Source organism: Fistularia commersonii, chromosome 22, assembly GCF_037954325.1.
Source record: "Fistularia commersonii isolate RoL2024-O1a breed Wild chromosome 22, RoL_Fcom_v1.0, whole genome shotgun sequence".
NCBI classification, from domain to species: Eukaryota; Metazoa; Chordata; class Actinopteri; order Syngnathiformes; family Fistulariidae; genus Fistularia; species Fistularia commersonii.
In genome coordinates this window covers 3,680,001-3,702,137 of record NC_141305.1, presented here as the reverse complement: position 1 = coordinate 3,702,137, position 22,137 = coordinate 3,680,001, and the positions used below count along the sequence as shown (strand labels likewise).

The 22,137-nt window shown below is 48.2% G+C and overlaps 1 protein-coding gene across 4 annotated transcripts in view; it reads right to left on the bottom strand.

The window, feature by feature from the left end:
• Positions 1-22,137, bottom strand: part of ksr2 (kinase suppressor of ras 2) — a 114,753-nt gene that overhangs the window by 70,888 nt on the left and 21,728 nt on the right. For 2 of the 4 annotated variants that reach the window (XM_086169780.1, XM_086169779.1), the window contains exons 4-5: positions 14,068-14,103; positions 12,360-12,861 (exon numbers count right to left, since the gene is read on the bottom strand). In XM_086169780.1, the coding sequence (XP_086025906.1) occupies positions 12,360-12,861; positions 14,068-14,103 (538 nt within the window). The remainder of the gene's footprint in view (positions 1-12,359; positions 12,862-14,067; positions 14,104-22,137) is intronic. The other 2 variants (XM_086169782.1, XM_086169781.1) reach the window with 1 other exon arrangement.

The following is a 22,137-nucleotide window of genomic DNA, read 5'->3' as shown; positions in this document are numbered from 1 at the left end:
TAGTCTGGAGTGGACTGACCTCTAAGGTGATCTAAAGAACCCCAAATTCCCCTTGGAGCTAGCGATGGGGCGTCAGGGGCGGGTAAACCCAGCTCAATGCTGCAGAGCTGTCATCCAAGGCAATGAAAGTCATGCAGTTGTATGCTAACATTTTCCTTGTGAAGCTAGTCTGGAGTGGACTGACCTCTTAGGTGATCTACAGAACCCCAAATTCCCCTTGGAGCTAGCAATCGGGCGTCAGGGGCGGGTAATGCTACAGAGCTGTCATCCAAGGCAATGCAAGTCATGCAGTTGTATGCTGATATTTTCCTTGTGAAGCTAGTCTGGAGTGGACTGACCTCTAAGATGATCTACAGTACCCAAAATTGCCCTTGGAGCTAGCGATGGGGCGTCAGGGCCGGGTAAACCCAGCTCAATCCGGGCGGCGTTCTGTCTCGACTGCTTGAGGTAGGAAGAGGTGGCTAACCAGGCCACCGGGAGCAACTAGGGATTTGGCGTTTTGCTGAAGGACACTTCAACTCACCGACAGGAGGAGCTTGGAATCAAACCACCAACCTTCTGACGCCTTGACAAGATCCAAAGGGATAACTGATGCGATTGTAAGGGATGTTCTAGAAGTGGGCTTAGGTTCACAGAGGGTGAGGTGACAAAAGCTATAAGCTTTAGCCTTGTAGCTTTGGTCACCTTAAAAGCATGGGATAAGACCTAAAAGTAAATCATAAGATTCGTAACCAACCGGTGAATGATCGACAACAGCAAATATAGAAAGTGGCCACTTCTCCCGCTCTTTGTCCGGAAGGTTCTTTCCTATTGTTCTATTACAGCCTCCAAACATTTTGACTTATTCTGCAGTAACACATGAGAGAGTTTAGATAATCTTCTGGTATGAGAAGCTCAATCCAAATAACGCAGGTGAGTAGAGTCCCGTTCTGAATCCGGTCCAAAAGGTTGATGAAACAGCAAGTAACCATGGCAACTCTTCTTCGGTTTCACTCGATGTTACCAGTTTCTCTCAGACTTCAGCGGTCAAACTGGAGCACGATGACAAAGTGCGATCGGGAATCGAGCTTTTATATTCAAGACTAGCAGGTGGAAAGAGGACTCTTTTATTTTGAATGTTACCCAGAGCACCTCAAGAGCTCCCGTGTTGCCCTGGGGGATAAAGTCCCGGTCCACAAAGGCCTCTGATGCCTCTTATGATGCTAAAGCGAGGGCTCAAAACACTGAGTCACAACATGTCGTGAACCGCGAGAGACCGCCGAAACCAATCCACATGATCGCTCTGCAACCAAAATGAATCCTGGTAAGTTTAGAGTTGATACCGTAAGGCTTCCATAAAACATCATTAAGCTACCGCTGCGTCTTTTTGCGGTGCGTGCTAGCGCCTAGTCTGCACCTAGTCATAGCAGCCCCAAGGCAAGAAGTGTTCAACAGCATTCCAAAAGCGATTCTATCCGGCCCGGCTATAAATACATGACGGGTCTATTTCCGACAGAATTTACGTCAGACACAAAAACAGCATAGCATCTGGTCGACATTCGAAAATAAAACACCAGGGCAGCAGATTCGGTCTTACAGGCCGTTGTTACATAAACAGTGAAATCTCCGCAAGCATACAGAGAGGCAACAGTCGGAAGGATTTGAACACGGGTGATGAGACAAAAATCACAATAGGTGGACTCAACTCCCCACGGGCCACAATTGAAAACACAAAATAAAAACTCGCAAACCACCTGTTTGTCTATTTTGTATTCAGGCGAAAACCCAAAACAGCTGTTGCATTCAGCCCGTCCTTCGATGCGAGAATGGCATTTGCGGAAACGGGGAATGGAAAGGAAAGGGTTGAGAGTACTTCCATGTCCATGGGGACATACGCATATGGGTCCACCAGAATGACAAAAGGGGACTCGGAAGTACTCGGAAGTACTCCGAACTGCCATGACTCCCAGTTTACATCCTCTCGGAATTGACCGACCTTGTAGTACAGTCACTCCAAGCAATAAGTCCACCCCTTTGTTGGTCCATACAATTGCTTGTTTGCCCGCCATTGTTGATGTTTGTCACTATAGTGCACCACATCGCCGACTACCGGCAAGCCAAATGCGCTACAGCGTTTCTGGTGATTCTTTGGATATTGTTTGCAAAACATTGCCATCTGCGAGTGCAACTGTTTGAAAATGCAGATGAAATGGAACGTTGTTGCACAAACGGTGCCTGAATGGCTAAATTGACTTTCAGCCAATGAGCGAGAGCGACCTGCGGCGTAACGAAAAAACAAACCGAAGCCGCGTGTGAGGAATTGTTAAGTGAAACTGCCTGATGTTTGCTGAGACCGAAGTGTAGTTCTTTTGTCCCCAGATAAACAGATGGAGGCTCGGCCCTCGTACAGAGAGTCGTCTATTGTTGTGTAAAATACAGTAAATGGCTCAAAATGTTATTTTCCAACACTTACACGCAACGTAAACAACCCAGTACAACGGTTCCGATCACGCGACGAGAGGTAAATGCAGCGTTTACAGAGTAGCTTTGCTAAAATCAGGGACCTTGGTAATAACCCAGCAGTTACATCCACAGCCGAAAGGTGCAAACATCGGCATTGAGCTTCATTATTCTGGTGACAAAGGGCAAGAATGTACCATAAAACCCGGCAGGATGTTTTTTTCTCCCCAGGTCAGATGCTTCAGGTAGGCCTTGACAGTTGGTACGGTTGAAAGCCTTGTTTGTGACAACACACCTCAACTTGAAGAAGCAATCATGTACTTCTGTGAGTAGTCCATCTGCACAAAAACACATCTACCTCCTACCAGTCCACTGTTACAAGCCCGTAACCCTCGGACACAAGGCACCGACCCAGTTCATCATTAGCCTCTTCGGCACTGTCGAAACTTTTCGCAGTTTCAAGAACCTTTCCAGGATCTGGACCGTTTCATGGTGCATCCGGACACCGCAGGAACCAAAGAGCTCAGTTCCTAGAACCAATGTAGCACCTGCTCCCAAGTAGGGTCCCATCTTTTTATAGGCTACATAAGAACTCATGGGATAAGATAAGATAAGATAAGATAAGATAAGAACGACTTTATTTATCCCGAAGGAAATTGTTGTGCCAGAGTTTAAAGTAAAACATAACAATAATAGATAATAGTAGGAAGGAGGGAGAATAAGAAATACAATAAAATATAAAGTGTCAAAGTTAAGTCAAAGTCAAGTGCTTGGTGATCCTCAGAACTGATAGGGGAGTAGGAAACAACAGAGTTCAATTAAATTTCTTCCAGAACATTACGGTTTGGAAATTCTTTTGCCTTGCTCTGGTCAAAGTGATCTCGGCGCATAACCTCCGGACCTCCAGACCTCCAAACCTACTATTTTCGGAGTAAGGAGAGTTCCAGCACATTCTGATTAGCGGTGGAAAGTGACACTGTTTACATCTGGATGACAGATTGAACTTTTAAGTATGTCGCACCTCACGGCTGACCTTTAGTGAATTCTCTCTCAGAGACATTCGTCACTTGATGTCAGCCGCCGCCTGCCCCGACATCCTCGCCACCGCGAGATTAGTCCAAATTTAAAGAAGAAGAAGAAAAAAAAAAAGCGCTCTCTTCTCCTGAATTCGGGAATGTTACGGATGACGGTAAAATAAGGCATTGACGGCTCGTCAAAAGAGATGCGAAATGAGAGGGGCCGGGAGAGAAAGAAAAGGAAACACCACGAGGAAGGGGAAGTGGAAGAGGGAAGAGATATGTATGAAGCGTAGTGAACACCGACTCAATGAAAGCAAACAGCTAAATTAGTCACGGAATGGATGCAAATTCGCTTCCCCCGAGAGTTGCATTGCAGAATTACCCCGGAGAGAAGCGGCGGGTGAATCACGCCGACCCCCGGCGCCACGTGATTTATTAGCAAACATCCGATTCAATAAAGAAAGCGCTTAGCATCCGAAAAGCCACGGCGCTGGTATAAGGCTGGATTAAACTATAGGATACCACCGTCTCCGTCATTGGGGGCAAGACAGGAGACGAGGCGGTTTGAAAACTCGTTCGGCCTTTTTCCGACCGCACGTTACGACTCATTAACATAGACCAGTGTTTCCCAGCCTTTTTTGAGCCACGGCACATATTTTACATTCGAAAAATCACACGGCACATCACCAAATAAATATGTCAAAAACATTTTTTAACGAGTCAGAATGAAACTGTAGTCTAAATTTACTTAGTGTGAAATCTAATATCTGTAGGTTCGTCAAGTTGCAATGCAAATTTCCCACTGATGTGCAACTTTTCCGTCACTTTTTTTGCAATGTCTGAAGACATGTCATCAATATGTCTGAAAATGGTATTATTTGAGAGAACTCTATTTCTTTATCAACGCCAGAGCTGAGTATTTCTTCTACGATGATTTTGCCGGCAGGTAGTATTAACGTTTTGCTACGGTGTGTGGCTGTTTGGATTTAGAGATGAGTTCAGCTACTTTATAGCAGCTTTCACTGCTTTCTCACTCGTCTTGGTAGTTTTCAACAATGCTGCCTGTTTGTTTACGCAGATACAAGTACCGTCATTTCCAGTAAGCCGCGACTTTTTTCACGTAAACAACGACGCGGCTAATATATGGACTTTGGAGGGGGGGCGCTAACGAGCTTCACGCCGCTAAAACATTTATCCTCGTCACATCGGACCGACGAAACGAGCGGGAAATTCTGAGTCAGTTAAACTCCGACACCGAAGAAGACGACTCTGACGGTTTTATTGCGCAGGAGGAAGCCAGAGATAGCGATCGGCTAGCCGGTGCGGCTTATATTGAGGTGCGCTCAATAGTCCGGAAATTACGGTACTTTTTATTTTAAAAAATGTATCACGCAAAGCGTCACTTATCACTCTGATACACAGATGCACAGGTTAATTCACTACCCGTTGCCATCGAACGGGCACGCTGCCCACATAGACATAGGAAGACACATTATTTGCGTTGGATAAATAATTTTCCGACCAATCGGGTGAAAGTGGGCATTTTTCCACAACACATCTGATGATCTCTCACGGCACATCTCTCATGGTTGGGAACCACTGACATAGACGGCGAGGTTCATCAATCGCCACTCCGGCCCGAAAGAGCTTCTCCCATTTGAAAAGGACACAGCGAGAAAGACGTAAAGATAGGAGAGACGGGGTAAAACGGGATCGGTGTTGGGTCTGGACGTTAAAGTTTGAGTGGTTTTGTGTGTCTTACCCTCGTATGTTCTCCTCGCGGCCCGTTCGGGTCTGGATCTACTCGTGGATCGGGTTCTTCAGAACCCCTCGCCTTGTAAGGGAAATGCTACCTGGTGATGATGTTAGCATTGGGAAGTCTGAGAGTTAGCTTCTTAGCATCGGCCGGTGTCAGTTAGCCGTGGCCCACTTGGTAACCCGGACATCCCTCCAATCCTGTTCCTTCTGTCCGCATTTGAAGCGTCCTCGGAGGAGACAATGAACCCCAAGTCGCTCCCGATGGCCTGGTTAGTGCCTCGCATGGCGGGCGACCGAAACAAACAGACAGGCATTCATTGATTCCCCTTCGACCACGTCTGCGGCGAATCCCCTCCCGGAGAATTGGGTCAGCAAGATGGATATGTCGACGGCATGAGTGTTATTGACCGATGACAGCACAACCTTGGGGTCTCTTTCATCACAAGTCCGCCTATTACCTCCCGCTTTTATCCGTCGAAGAAGTGCAGGCCCGAATGCGACTTCTATTTAGAAAATAGAATGACGGGAATAAGATCCTGCGATGCGCTTCTGAAGCCAAACCAGTGCCTCTCTTCCAGATGTAAGTAAAAAGAAGATATTCAGCTATATACTGGACCCCTAATTCCGAAGAGAACCTGTTCCTTAGAGAAACTACATCCTCGGGTGAGGCGGAAAAAAAAAAATCAAACCTGTTTCCATGGAAACTGCTGTAATTAACAAAGGCGGGCCGAGGCTGCCTCGACAATCCCGAAGCAAAGTCCCGAGTCTTTGCTGTTAAGTTTTAGTGAGTCTCAAAAGCAAATCGCAAGTCTGAAACGAGTCTTGCGGCGGGAAGCATTTTGGCGCTTCCGCTCCACAATGAGGAACAGACAATGATCCTGGATGTCTCACTCAAGTCGAGATAATTGTTGTCATTATTTTGTTTACGTTCGCTTCCATGATAGCGCTCGTGCAGGAGGCGGCTGATAAAGATCCATTTACACGCAATTATCTGATTCACTTGCACTTTTTAATCACATCATAAGGGCTTAACATTTCGAGGCTTGTAAAGAGGAACAAGTTTTTTAAGCAAAAGACGGTGAAATTAGAAGACAAGAGAAGAGTCTTTTGTTGGCGCTGAAGTTGTACTTCTCCCCCTTCAGTGTGCGATCTTAGCATAACAATGGACTCCATCCTCTCCTTCAAATCCCACATCCGTCATATCGTCAGGACATTCTTCACACCCCTTTCTCCCGCTCCGACGCAGACAAAATCATTCACACCTTCATCACCTTCTTCTTCTTCTTCTTTTCCTTTGGGCTTTTCCCTTCAGGGGTCGCCACAGGGAATCAACCTCCTCCATATAACCCTATTCTCTGTATCCTCCTCTCTCACACCAACTACCTTCATATCCTCTCTCACGACGTCCATAAATCTTCTCTTTGGTCTTCCTCTAGACCTCCTGCCTGGTAGCTCCAATTCCAGCATCCGTCTACCAATATATTCACCATCCCCCCTCTGTACATGACCCAACCATCTCCGTCTGGCCTCTCTGACCTTCTCTCCAAAACATCTAACATGTGCTGTCCCTCTGATGGACTCATTCCTGATCCTATCCATCCTGGTCACTCCCAAAGAGAACCTCAACATCGTCACGTCTCCTGTCTTTTTGTCTTTGTCACTGTTTCTCGACCATACAGCATCGCCGGTCTCACTACTGATAGTCTTCTATCTCATACCTCCAAACTTGACTATTACAGTCGCATCCTCGATGGCCTTCCCTCCGCTGACCTCCGAAAACTACAAACTACAGCTACGCCCTGCTCCAGGGACCACATCACCCCAATACTCCTACAAACCCTGGGGAGGGTCAGGCCTTTGCGACCGCTGCCGTTTACCCTCTGGAATTCCCTGCCACCGAACACCAGGAGCTCGGACTCGTTGCCGACCTTCACAACCGCAGCTCTCTTTTACGCTAAAAATTGTCTTTGAGCGGCCCGAGAAGCACGACATAAATCCCATGTATGTATTATCATCATGCATTCATTCATTTATTCAGTGAAATTGGATTTGGTTTCCAGAGCCCAAGTCAGCATGAGGAGGAAGACAAGCAGACGAGAAAATAACAAAAAATTATCCGAGTCTGAGTTTTGGAGGTAGAAGACCTCGGGTGTATAGAGTAGAAATATGAATATAAATACAAATCTCTCATAACTCCAGAGAAAACGGATATACATAGCTTGCGTAGTGTTGTGAGATATGAATATGAATATAAATATGGATACCATAGAAATACAGACATGACCGTGGGGAGATGTTGTATCTGTTGAATATACAGATATTGCCATTGAGTCCGAAGTAGAAATATAAGCAGCGGGTCCGGTTTCCAAAAATACGGCTGTGAAAGCGGCGGTTACGCAGCAGGGACGCATGTTCTCACGCCACATGCGTGAGAAGATGCGACTAAATTTGGTTTCTTGTTGTCGGGAGAAAAGAAACGCCCGAGTTTATCAGAGAGACACGCCGATGCTACCGTCAACGTTAGCTCGGAAGCTAACGCTCGGTCTATGCACGTCGAGTTGTCGTTCACCAGAGCTAAGCTATCGACGTTAAACCCCGCGTGGCGCCTCACTATTTTTCTTTGTGATTATTCAAAACTGCCTCTGACATTTACAATAGCCCCTAAATGTTCTGTGTTTTTTTTATATTCAAACCCAATATTCAACGACAGCGACTCCCACCTTTGCTGCCATTGTTCGGTCTTCTCTGACTCCATCAACCAGGCTGCTAACAAATATTCACATCAACTCAGAACTGATTTCTAAATCACGTTTGTTGCTAACAAAGCCCGGCACGGACACCGACTCCCTCACATGCGGCAGAATAAACCCATCTACACCTCCTTCTGCTCCGATTTTTCCCGAAAACTCCACACAGCCCTCCTTCTCTTTCATTAGCTCCGCGAGCTAAATCGACACTGAGACCAAATGGAAGATTGATTTGAAAAGCCTGATTCTAATCCCATCTTCTTTTCACCCGATGTCTCTTTAGGATTCTTCTGTCTGTGCGATCCATCGTACGGCGAAGTGTTTGGATTTTTGACGCCCTCGCCTCCCTTCCGTCTTTGTGAGATAATCACACGTTGCAGAATCTCACGTATTCTCGACACGAGGCGCTGTGGAACTGTGTGTGCAAGGTGCTAAACAACTGAAGCTTTACTTTTCATTCATTATCTATCCCGCTTAAGGAGGCCTGGAGCTTATTTCGGCTAGATGGGCGAGAAGTGGGCTCACTCTGGACCGGCTGGCGAGCAATCGGGGCCCCCTGGTCGGAATCGAACCAAGATCCTACATGCTATGAGGCTGAAGCGCTAACCGTCGCGCCACCGTGTCGCCCCCCATATGGAGACGTGCAACCATTAACTCACTCCAGCTTCACACGTCTGGGTGATTTAGGGTCTCCAGCGAATCTTCTGAAATGGGGGAACCCGGAAAGGAAAGCCTTGCAGACCATGGAGACCCCATGCAGAAAGGGAATCCAATCAGGGACCGTCTTGCTGAGAGGCCGAAGTGCTAATATCTGTTATCCTGCGATTGCAATTGATGCAATTGACTGCAATTGATCTTCAGAAGTCAACAAAATGTAACTTCCCCCGGAGGATCGATAAAGTATTCTGATTTCGATTCGGTTTGGTTGTAGAGAAAGTAAAAAAAAAAACGAACCGAAAAGAAAAAGCAAAAACTCGCCTTTTATTTAACAAAAAACAACACTCCTTATCGGAAATCGGAGGTGGATACGGATGTAATTCAAACTCAAACAGCTGAACACAGAACGGAGGTGTGAAATTTGAGGAAGGAGGAATTTGATGCAGGTGAGGCAGGAGGACGGGCGCAAATCTTCTTTTAATGACTTCCACGTCTTCACATGCTACTAATTGGCAAGACGAAGCTGGCCGCTCCGAATGAAATAAACAAATAAATAAAACTTGCCGGGAGTTCTATTTTTATATTATATCTGTCAATCAAGGGCTTGAGTTGTTGCCATGGCAACTGCAACAATCTGTACAGTATTTATATTTCAACGTTTAAAAAAAAAAAAAAAAAAAAAAAAACGAGCAGCGGAAAAAGCGGAACCTTTTTTTCGCAAAAGCAAAAAACAGTTTTCAAATCTATTACGGCGGAGAGGCTCCGATGCTGAAGGTTTAACCTCGTGACATTAATTACAACGATACGGGAGTCTTTTATTTTGAAATATTCTGATTGTGCTGTTACAAAAAAAGCAGGTTTTTTTTTTGTTTGCCTTCGACAACCCTGTCCGCCGATTTGATAAAACAATCAGTAAGACAAATAAAAAATAAAAATAAAATCATCGTGACGGTGCATGACGCCGATCGCCATGGAAACGACGGCACGTGCAGCCTCTGGCACGCGGAGTCGGATCCCGCACGCTGTTTTTGTTTATCCTTCCCACGGGACTGACGAGCGGTTGTCTTTTACAAACTCCCAAATTACTTTAGCGAGAACATTTCGAAGAATCTGCAAGAATCCCAAAACTCCGGGTATCGACTGCAAACTGTATGAATGACTGATTTTCTATTTCATCGTGTCCTGCTCTTACTCATTCTCATTTCCGCAGCACTTTGATGAAAACCGCTTCGTAATTATTCATTCATTCATTATCTCTAACACTTCTAACGCTTTCAGGGTTGCAGGGGGTCTGCAGCCTATCCCTGCTGTGATTGGCCGAGGTGCAGGACTCACCCCGGGCCCATAACTCCTATTTATTTAAAAAAAAAAAACAAAAAAAAACGTCAAAATATATATTTTCCCCTTTTTCCAAAACTCCTGTTTGCAAACCCGGTTGTGTTTTCTTTCCTGCGCGCTAACGATCGCCTGCGAAGGATCGGTTCGCCGCGAAATATCCTCATTAATTCAGACGGAGACGACCGAGCCCGTGGTTGGCCGGGAAGCGAAATTAAAAAGCATTATCGCTCAGACGGGCGCGCTGGAAGAAATGTCATATTTACCAGGACGGCGACGGGGAAACGAGTGTCGGACCAGAGATGCGGGGAACGCTCTGGACTTCCCGATGAAGACGGATGAAGACCGAAGGCGAGGCGGCTCCGCAATCCTATTAACCGCTAACTGCGTTAAAAGCTAGTTTACGCTGATTACTCAAGCTAATGTTTTACGAGCTTTGAGCTCCTGCGCGTCGCCGGGGAGCCGAAGGAGCCATTGGACGGGGGTTAAACCAACCGGCGACGGAAACAGAACCCGGGCCCCGGCGAAAAAAACTCGTCTTCAGAGGTTCGGGCGCCCATAATGAGGTCACCTCATTAAGACACTGGTAGGGAAGTGTCCCTCAAGGGGGGGACGGGGACGGGGGGGGGAACGCCTCGCCCTCCGTCTGCCCCGGTCACAGTGCCAGGCAATTAAGTGCGAGAAAGCCAGGAGCCGAGGAGACTTTATTAAAACCCCGAGGTTGGACAGAGAGAGGCGCAAAAAGTGGAAAAGGCCTTTTAAGAGTAATAAATGGTTTTCTGTGTGATTCGGCAGACAGGAGTGTGATCTTAACCCTTTGCGTTTCGCCGCGAATCCAAACCGGCGGACCGAACCTCGTCAATCCCGCGCCGCCCGATTAAAAAGAGCTCGCCGCGAAAAGACACCGGTCTCGTCGACTCGCCGTATTTCCAGGCCCCCATCAATCGGATGGCCTGGCGCTCCGTCAGCACCCGGGGACCGGTAATCAATTCTCTAATGGCGTTTGAGGCTTTTCGCCGCCGCTGCGGCGCGCGCTCCTCGCGTGGGGATTCAAATGTAACCCAGATGGGCTGCGGTAGGAGCAGAGCGGAGGACGGCTCCCCAAATATTAACTTAGCGGCGGTGACAGAGCGCTGTCATCTAATGGCATTATCAAAATGAGCGCCGGCCTCCCGAGGCGGACTCTGGTTCCTGATTACCGAGGAACGGCGGCCTCTGTTCGCCGCAAAATCGGATCAGCATAGCACCAGACGCGAGCGCGGCCGGCCAGGAGCTCGACCCCCCCCCCCGTTCCCCTCCACCCCTCGGGGGCCCCTTATCGAGACCGCCGCTCCTTTACGGTCAACGATGTCCTCATGTGAATTAATCGGATCGGGCTCCGGTGGAAGATCACGCGGGAGTTAAACTGCCGAAAGGGAAAGGCGGGGCTGCGACTTCCTCTCCGTGCAACTCGGACCAGATGGAATTACACGGCGGATCACGGGAAGGGGGGGGATGATTATCGGAGAGATCGCCTCCCGGACGGCTGATTGGCTGGTGAGATATAGGTGGATTCGGGTGGAGTAATAAATCAATACACGCTAACACAAATGGCTAACAGCGTTAGCGTGTTCTGTTATTTGTATCCAAATTTTTCTGGGTCTATCCAGACACGTACCAAAACCTTTCAACAAATGTTTTGATTTTATCACTTTTGTGTCCCGTCAATTCACTCAGCACATGATGATGCATTTAAAAGTGTAAGATGTGTAGCGCAATCTCAGGTTTGTTTTATTTTATTTCATTATTTGCGTGCCACTGCTCGTGAGAACCCATTTTTGATTATTTAAAGACGATATATACTATGTATATAAAAAATGTCATTTTAATCACATACATGTATTCATTGAAATTGAAAAATTGGATGGTTTATGGTTTTTATATCACCCGGCCAGATCAGTTTTGTCTTAAAAAAAAAAACTACGCAAATGAGGAGCCTTGAAAATGCCATTGGATACAAATGTGGATTCGTCACCAGAAGCATTTTTCAAATTAGTCCCTTTTGCTCTGTTGGGACTTTTAGCACCTTTTCAGAAACCGGGCTGATTCTTGGTGTATTCGGACAACAGAGGAACCAGCGACAGTGGACCTCAGCTCCTAGAAGCACCCACGCTTCCACTCCCATGCAGGATCTTTTTTACCGTCTTGTAGATGCTAGGTGATCGGTGGAACCCGTTACCAGATACCTCTCATGGATTGCGGAATGCCGTTTTTTAAAAAGTACCATGGTCACTGGTCAGCTGTGCTGGCCGAACTCAGCTAAGTGACACATTTTGCAGTCGTTTGACCTCGACCGCTGATGCGCCCTTCGACGTCACCAACGACGTTACCATACCAAAGTGCACAATGTCGAAGCGTCACTTACTTTGGTGTCTGCGTGTCCTCCAGTCGGTTCCCCAGCTGGAACTCGTGCGACTTGCTGCGGTGCAGCGCCGTGAACCCCGGCAGCAGGTGGATTAGCTTGCGGCTCGGCGGCGGCGGCGTCCCGGGGGCCTTCACTTTGTTCCTCCGCCTTATGGGTGGCGTCCCCGGCGGGGTCATGGTGTTGAACACCAGGGGAGTCCGTGGAGGCGTGTGGCCGAAATGCCTCTGCCGAGGAGACGGGGGCAGGGAGCGGTGGCCGGAGTCCAGGGGCGGTAAGAGCCCGGCGGCGGGGTTGTCGACGGTTAGCCGGTCCGCGTACAAAGGGGGGGCTAGTGCCTGCGGGCTGTGGCACATGTGCTGGTTGTACTTGGACTGGACTTTGGGGCTTTGCGACAGCTGGAAGCGGATCCACTGGCTGGCCTCCGGCTGGCACACCGGGGTGTTCTCCTTGCCCGACTCGGAGGTGGGCCACTGGATGGACCAGTCCTGCTTCGCCTGGCTCCCTGGTCGACACATCAAGCACACACACACACACACACACACACACAACCGTGTGACGCCGAACGACTCGGGCACATTCCAGAAAACGCGAGTTCTCATTTCTTATACTCGTTTCCTGTAAACAAAAATCCCGCCGCCGCGGGTTCTATTTGCCCAGGTTCTGAGACGTGTTCGGGTTCGTCTTCCTCTCGCCGCCTTGACAAAACGGTAGAGAATTAAATTGAGTTTCCAATCTGCGGCGCCGACAGGCTACAAGAAGTAATACCGGGGCCGCGGAACGGTTCACAAAATTCGGTCCGGTCTCTCCGCTGGAGAAGTAAACAGAACCCGGAGCGACAGAGCGGTGGATGACCCGACCGTGGCGTCACTTTGTCGGTGGCGAGGAAATCACGAGAAAAGACTGGAGTTCGGGATCCGCGACGTGTGGCGGGGAGAGTTTCAGGACCACTGGAAATTGAAACTTCTTGGGTCTCAGAGGGTCCGAACAGGAAACGTCAAAGTAAAGTCAACTCTGAAAATGCCACAAACTGTTTTCCCACGACTGCCAGAAACATCATGGTAACTTCATAGGTTTCTTAAAATGGCCGTGGCACTCGTATAGGACATTGGCGCGAGGCTACGGCTCGCTTTTGGGGAGGTTTTGTCAATTCCCCCGGCAGCAAACCAAACTTCTAGGCACATCCAAATAAAAACTGACTTCTGATGGCGAAAATGCGCCTTGCGGATGATGTTAAAATCGTTTAAGGACCCGAATCATCAACCTGGGCGAACAGAGCGCGGCTAAATATCAACCGGGGTCAGAGTGACACGGTTTGTTGCATAATGTCGGTCGGGCGGTTCATGTTAAAGTGCGGGCTCTTGTCATGCACGCGAGGACGAAGCAGCCATTAGCTCGGCATCCCCGATGCAGCCGTGAAAGACGGATCCCCGCGGACGGCGGGGAACGTTCTGGAACCGTTCGGGGCGATGAGGATTTCACTTCTGATATGTTGGAAATGCACAAATATTCAAAAAAATGTGGAGCAGTTTAAGCATGAATGGAGTGGGAAAGGTAATGGTGGATAAGGGGGCTACAGAGCCGCGTGAGTCATAACACAACGTCGACTTCTGTGCCGACATTGAATCTTTATCTGAATGAGAAAGGAACAATTGAGGTGCGATGCGAGCAGCCAGAATGGGTGTTCGGAGCCGGGGTGACGATACTTTACCTCCGTTACTGTGCAATTTATCCTCCTCAAGTTGCTCTTGAGATGGAAACAAAACAAAAACAAAAAAGAAATGTTTATTGATCGTGCAGCACAAACAGTTCGGCACATCGTACCCGAGTTTGTGTTTCTATATGCATAGGACACACCGGAGGGATCCATCCTGGTTATCTAAGCAAAATCGTCTCCGGACTCCTCCAAAAGTTTGCTATTAGAGGCCTCGTTTTAGGGAACTTTTTGCAGTTTCTAGAAGCTTTTCAGGAGCGAGTGCATTGGGACAGCAGAGGAATCAGGGATCGTGGACCCCGGAAGGGTCTTCTCACGGTTCCACAGGGACTCGTATGCCACGGGTGCTTGCTGGGACTCATAATCCCACTACAAATGAAGATGGCGGGCGGGAGGACGCTGGCGCGTTTGGCTGCCGCTTCCCGCTCTCCAACCAACCAACTAAACCAAAGACAAATTGCTCCATAGCCACGGTTCTCCAACCAACTAACCAAAGACTAATTGCTCTATAGCTACCGTTACTGTTTCGGTTTCTCCACCAATCTACCTGGATCTCACAACCACGACATCTTCCCGGGACTGTATGTGTGCTGCTGCTGGACTTGCCACCTGACGGCTCACCTGGACAATCCCCGGCAAGCTCCCGTTGTCGCTCCAAACTGCCGGGTGAAGCTAGCCGACCCGAGCAGGCTGGCTGGCTGGCTGGCTAGCTGGCTAGCCTTTCAAAACTCGACCTGACGGCGACCTGAGCAGGCTGGCTGGCTAGCTAGTCTCTCAAAACTCCAGATCCCAACGGCGAACCGAGCAGGCTGGCTGGCTAGCTAGACGGCGACCTGAGTAGGCTGGCTGGCTAGCTAGCCGGCTAGCCTCTCGAAACTTCGGATCCCGACGGCGACCTGAGCATGCTGGCTGGCTAGCTAGCCTCTCGAAACTCTGGATCCTGACGGCTACCTGAGCAGGCTGGCTGGCTAACTAGCCGGCTAGCCTGTCGAAACTCCGGATCCCGACGGCGCCTAGCAAGACGGCATTTCCATCGGCCGAAATCTGCTTGTACCTCCTGCTCCACCATCTCTCCCTCCACCAGCAACCATCTCCGACATCCAGCTCCAGCACTTGCCTCCTCACTCGGCTGCACACCGGGGCAGCTCCTCCAGCTTGTCCTTGGACAGCCTCCCCCCTCGCTATACAAATCTTATGTATTATTATTATTATTATTACCAGATTCTCCTTGGTCACTGGTCACTCCTATTCTGGCCACTGGAAAGCTGTTTTCTTGCAACAAAATGGACAGCGAGAATGGAATTGACAAAGAAGTCCAAGCTAAGGGGTTTCCATGGCTCGAAAAGGAACATCAACATTGTGGCCATGAATGAGTCCAGAGTTAGCTAACGGCAGGGACAAGATAAAAATACTTCCACCCATCTGATAGTCCATGGTTATTATTACCGCCGTGCAGAACAGGAACCCTGCGGTAGCTTTGCTTTCCATGCTAGCGTCTTCGTCTTCTTTGCGGTCCTTCGGCTTTGGCGAGTCCGGTGCATAAGATCCCTACCGTGGTCCCTAATTTCCCGTGCTAAGCTAAAAAAGTTCACCTGGACGAGGAGGACGAGCTCCCGTAAGCAAATTCGAGCTGAACTTTTCAGACTGCAAAACCATCGTTCATGTAAACGTCTAAGTCTGATTGGCGGTGCGACGAGGTCTCCGAGGACGGGAGGAACGCGTCAGAAAAACACCGGCGCTCATCAAATGAACCGTGACGAGCGTCTGCCACGAAAAGGTCCCGGTGGAATTTGAAAATAACGAAGAGGAAAGACGGAGAGAAGAAGAAGAAGAAGAAGAAGAAGAAGACAATTTCGTTTTCGGTTCGCTTATGGCCGCGAGGCTAAGAGGAACAACAGAAGGAGGCGTCCGTGACAACACCGGGGGATTTCCAGCGCTCTCGTTATTTAGACGTTCACCTTGACAGGGCGCTCTCCGATTTACTTTTAAACTTCCCCCAAAAAACAAGTCTGGAGTTTTAATGGCCGGAGGGAAGAGCAAAGCACATTATTGTCTGACTGTTTAATGGTCTAAAGGGTGCGGCGGAGAGAGACGGAGCTCCGTCGGGAATTTTTAACAAACGATAAAGCGCGCCCTGATTTACATGTGATGTAACGTTTTCAACGTTTCCGTCCCTATATTTGACTTCCTGGTCAATCCTTCATTGCGATTCTATCCTTTTGATCATGTTTTCAATCTCAAAAAAAATAAGCGAAATGTGATAAAAAAAAAATTTTAAAAAAATGTCGGAGTTAATTAATGAATTGCAAAACCGCGTCACTTGTCAATGTCTAAATTAACACAATTAAATTGTGTCAATGTCAATGTTGCTAAGCAGCTTAAAAACGTGTCCGCAATGATAATGTAACCTTATTGGGAAGTAAAAGGAGGAATTTGATTGGCTCACCAAATTCACCATTTAGTCATTACGCGTTTTATGCAAAACCGCCGAGCCTCGTGGGTATGGTCGTAATTAAAGCCATGAATCTTCAAATGGCAGTTTATGAGAAATAACTCCATCCCCGATTTTAATAACTTGCTTTATGACAGGATGCGAAAAACAAACGCCGGTAAAATCGCAGCAAAATGCCACCGGAATGCCAGAACTGACTTTTTACCCTGAATTATTAAAACCGAGTGTCGGGATTCGGGTCTGCGCCGCAAAGCGGCTCCGTGCTCGGGCGGTTTTGTTGTTGACATCAATGCCGACCCGTATTCGTATCGATCGCGCGGAGCTCCGGCGATTCTCGAATCTCGGAAAGCGAGAAGATGAAGCCGAGCTAAACGGTTCGTCTGCGTTTGAGGGCGTCCGTGATAAACGGACGATCAATTCGTCCCCCGAGCTGACGACCCACCGACGGCCGGGAGTCAAAGTGTGTGTCGCACACCCTCTCACACACACACACGGCGCAAATCCTCAAATCAGAAATGGGGAAAAAAAAAAAACCTTTAGTTAAGACATATTAATAAAATTTACCACATAAAACGGGCTCTTTGGTGTCATGTGAAGATAGTGCAAAGGTATCTGATCAATAAAAAGAAATCAGGTTCCTTGCCTCCTGATTTCTATCGATCGCCTACAAGAACCTTTTTTCTCGCCCGTAATTACCGCTCTGTATTGACGAGTATTGATAACACATATCGATTAGTTTGACTCGCCCATGCCTTTTTTTTTTCCCCTCAAGAGTTTAAAAAAAAATAGCTCCCTCAGACATTAGCGGAGATAAAGAAGGCCGGGGATGCTAAGTTACGACAGTTATGGGTTTAAAAAATGTGTCTGGAAACATTGGCAAAAAAAAAAATAGCACATTAACACCAGCAATAAAATGGAATATTGATCACTTTATCAGATCAATGAAATCAACACGCTCGGTTCAAAACCAGAATAAAGCAGGGTTTTTCTTTTGACTTCTTTTGACTTCTTTTGACTTCTTTTGACTTCTCAGTGCGTTATTGCACTTTTATCATTAAAAATGTGTATTAGCCTCCTCCCATCTCCCCGTGTGGCTTTCAATCTGCAAATTTTCTCGCCGCCTGTGACAAAGAACCCCCTCTCTTCACCCGCAACCCTTTTTTCCACTGGTGATTTACGCAGGGATTGTTCTCCCGGTGCCGCCGCATTAACCCGCGACCTCCCCTTAAATGTGCCGTGAACGGGTTATGGCTCCCTTCGCGCGTTTTCTGTGAGATCACGCGGCGGGGTTTTTTCACGCGGTATCGAGTGCGTAAAAGCTTTGAGGGTCTGGCGTCTCGACCCCGGGAGAGGAAAATTAACACAAAGACGAGGAGAGGAGGGGAGGACGAGGAAGACGTCTAATTATTAGCAGGTCACGAGAACCCGCGTGAGGATTCGCGGCTAATCAAACCAGCTACGATCAAGTCTTGCGTAAGGAAATCGTGCAGATTCAAACTTTTCTCTCGGTAACGGGCGGCCGACTGAACCGACAGCGAAATCCTTCTTTTTTTTTCTTTTTTTTTCCGCTCACCTTAACTGCTGCTTCAAGTAATGAGTCAATTCATCAAGCGCACGAGTATCTTAACAACTACTCCGAAAAAAAAAGAAAAAAAAGGGAGATGGCGGTGAAGCAGGGAGGCACAACTTGACTAATGAATTTCTTTCTCACATGATCTCTCCTAAGCGGGAGCCTCGGGCGAGCCGCGGCCCTTTGAGGAGCGCGATTTTAAGTTAAATTGTGTGGTTTGAAGCTCGTTGGAGAAAAACGCGCTCGCTTCCGATTGGCTTTTCACGGCGGGGCTCCGGGGGGGGAGGGGGAGCGAGATGACGGCTCCGACTTTGTCGTGAGATTTTAAACTTCAAAAAAATAAATAGAGAGCACGACGGATAATCCGCTCCGCGGTGCGCTCGCTTTCGACAGGAACGCGCGGCGGTACCGGTCTCGGGCTGGTTGCACGGCAACCCATCCTGCGCGTAAGAAACGATGACCCCTCGAAAAAGCGAATTAACATCTTTCACAATTTTTTTTCGCGTGTCGGGTTTATTTTTCTCGCATAACAAATAAGCGTATAATTAGCCGAGGAAAGCCGACTGTCGCTTTAGCAATGAGCTAAGCTAGCATCCTCGATGCCGGAGCGCTCAGATCGAAGCGGATGGACGTGTTTTCGGAGCCAACGCGCGGAGACGGGTGCTCCGGATCGCCATCGGGGCGCCACGCTTTCCACTTCACATCAAATATCCTTCGAAGAGCGGGCGAGGGGACCCTCCACCGACACCGGGCCGCTTTATGATTGCTACTTCAGGGGTAATTTGGGGGGGGGGAGGAAGGGCTCGGACTGCCGGCCCACCGCTCTCACCTGAAAACACGCTATCAGGTGTCGAGCCGAGAAGGAGTTAGGGGCCGAGGCTCTCGCCGGCGGGGATTTACGGCAACGTGAGGCGGATAACAGCGCCGATAATGGCGATAATTACCTCTGGACGTGCGGCTGCTTTTGGGTAAATGGCGTCCAAATGCCACGGGAACGGCTGACCGTCCTTCTCACCGCCTCTTAGAAACTTGGGGGCCGACACCGACACGGCCACGTTCTACCTCCTCCATCCGTCGCCGAAGCAACGGAATTCAATAGTAAGATGGGTTTAAAAAAAAAAAAAAAAAAAAAAAAGTAAATGAATATCATTCATTACGTGAAATAAAATAAATGGAGAGGGAAAGAGTGAGAGCCGGGCGTCTGTTTGTCTCGCTAATGGCGTTTTCGGGCCCATTAGGCGCCTACGAAATCGGCCCCGGGGCGGACGAGGGGGACATTCCTTTGAGCTATAGCAGATTACGGCAGGAAGGCGCCCGCCGCGCTAAGATCAACATTATTAGCCCGATCATCCGAACGACTCGCGTTGAACCGAGCCTTCTCGGGAAAACGTGCGTGTGTGTGTTGGTTTGTCTGAGCGGGCTCGGCCGGCCGACCGGCGCGACGTGTGTGTACATTGCGGCACAAAGACACCGAGCGGCTGCCTCCGAAATCTATGACTCATCCCTCTTTGCAGACTGCAATCCCAAGAGCCTGTAGTGGGGAAAAAAAAAAAAAAAAAAAAATTCTATTACCTTGCATTAGTTTCCTTCCTACCCTATTACACCGACACACACCGCGCTTTCTGTGAAAGCATGCGAAAATGTTATCGCCGTATCCATGGAGGCCACTTCTGACATAATTCCTGATGAGTCACAACCTGCAATGTGTTCCCGTGCAGTGCTATCGTTTGTTTTATTTAAAGCGTCCCTAATAATATGGCTGTTTCCCCGAACTTCTGGCTCAGCGTCGCGCATTTCTCTCCGAATGTCCGGGTAGGAAACCTTTATCCCAAAGTGCATCCCTGTTCTCAGTGCTCAAGGCCACCACCCCCCCCCACCCCCACCTCTTTAAGAGCCCATTAGCGGCGGGGGCGACCAGCAAAGAAAGAAAGGTGCAGAAGCAGGGATGAACTGTGACTTAAAGCACAAAAAGATAGAGGTTGTGTGACTCGAGAATGAGAGTGAATGTTTGTCTGTCTCTGCACGACGGTGCGTTTTTGACCTTATGTAACGTGTGAATGACTGAGTGAACGGTTGTCGCTATATGACGGGCGAAAGCTCCCCGTAGATACCGGCAGGATTGATGGATGGACGGTCGAATGTCTCGATTCGTGAAACCGTTCAACGCCACAAACACATTGAGACTTTTTCTGCACGTAGCACACAGCGCCCAGCACCCCAAAATTACCTCTGTCCCTATTTTGCACTATTTCTTTCATTTCCCTTTAACATTTCTGTTTTATTTTGCTCTTTTACTGCTGTTTATATTGTTGCTTCTATTTTTTTTTTTTTTTACATTTTTTATGTGACTTCTGAGCGGGAGTGGATGGTGGTTTGTCTCAATATGACGTGTGAATGAGCAACAAGTGGCATAAATAATGATTGGATGAATAAATTACTATATTTTTCACACTATAAGACGCTCTTAAATTCCTTACATTTTCTGAAAAATCGGCCGTATGAATTCTTGTGCCTAATGACCTCCAACCAATTTAATGTGGTACACTGCGCTAAAACATCTGTCAAAAATATTTTAGTACGATTTTGAGCCGCTCCACTTGATTGATGATCAGACCGTTCCCACCTGACACGTGGACGATGTATCAAAATGGGTCCTTGGTTGAATTTGGGTTGAGACATCAGAAAATGTTAGATAACTAATAATGTAGAGCTGGAATTCAACATTATTCCAACCTCACACTAACTTCGATTTTCTGCTATCACTTTATCGGTAATAAAGGTACGTTCTGTGCTTCGACATGATATTACTGTACATTTGTGTGGATGAGGACCCCCAAAAATGGCCAAACATGCTTACGAAGCGGAATTCAAACTCAAGGCTATCAGTCACGCTGTACATGATGGGACTACAGAGGCCGCCAAAGAATTCAATACGAATGAATCAATGGTACGGAAGTGGAGGAAGCAAACAGATGAACTGCGCCAAGTAAAGAAGACAAAACAGAGTTTCTGAGGGAATGATATTAGTTTCAGTTCGACTAAACAGACTGTTTTGTTTCGCTTTATATACCGTGTGTTTTCTCATGCGCTATGAAAATAGACCCGTTCATTGTTATTGCACATTATAATGCAGTGCGCCTTATGGTCCACAAAATAAGTGTGGCCTGAGGTCAGGTTTCCCTAAAACATTCAATCAAACTATGATTTTAACTAAGGTTTATGACGAGGAGGACCTTTTTCCACGACGGCTTGTGTGACTTGCAGTCACGCTGCGTTCGGGTTCAAATTTCAAGGTTCAGCTCTTGAATTCATATATTTTATGGAGCCTTCATCCCGCTATGGATTTATGTCCACTTAGGCGTCGGCCTAGACGGGGGGGGGACCGGACCACCCTGCTCTCAGCAGCGTTGTTGGGCTCTTCTTGTGGACTCGGCACAGTTCCCGGGTCAGATGAGATCGCTTGTCCACCTCCAGCGCGGTCTGGGTTGACAACAGCGCCACCTGCTGGTTGGAGTTGCAAAGATCACACCAAAAGGGATCTGCCCAGGATCAGGCCGTCATCCTCAACCTTCAGACTCCCTTTGAAACAACATTCTGACATCCTTGCTTTGGGTCCCCTCTTGATAAGCGCCTCCCTATCTCTGCAACCAGCCGACCTCATTCTTCTTGTCACTGGACTTGTTCCTACTAAGATCCCAGAGGTTGTGTTACAAGGAGTACAACCCCCTCTTCAGGTCTCTAGAAGAAGAGAGCAAAAAGTACCAGATCATTCCAGGCCTCGAGGCCGTCTGCCTTTTTGACCACAGCCTAAAATAGTAACACGGTGCCTCTCGCAAGACTGCAGAAGATGGAGAAGGTGGTGGAAGAGCCACAAGGATTGTGTTGACCTCTACACAGGAGAGACAGACCAACCTATGTGCCACCAATACAGGGGAGCCACCTCTTCAGGTCTGGACTCCTGAAGGACAAGGGCAACTCCTCTCAAGGCGACATTGGCCATCTTTCCGGTTTGGGTAGACTCATGGTCTGAGAGAGGAGTCAAAGA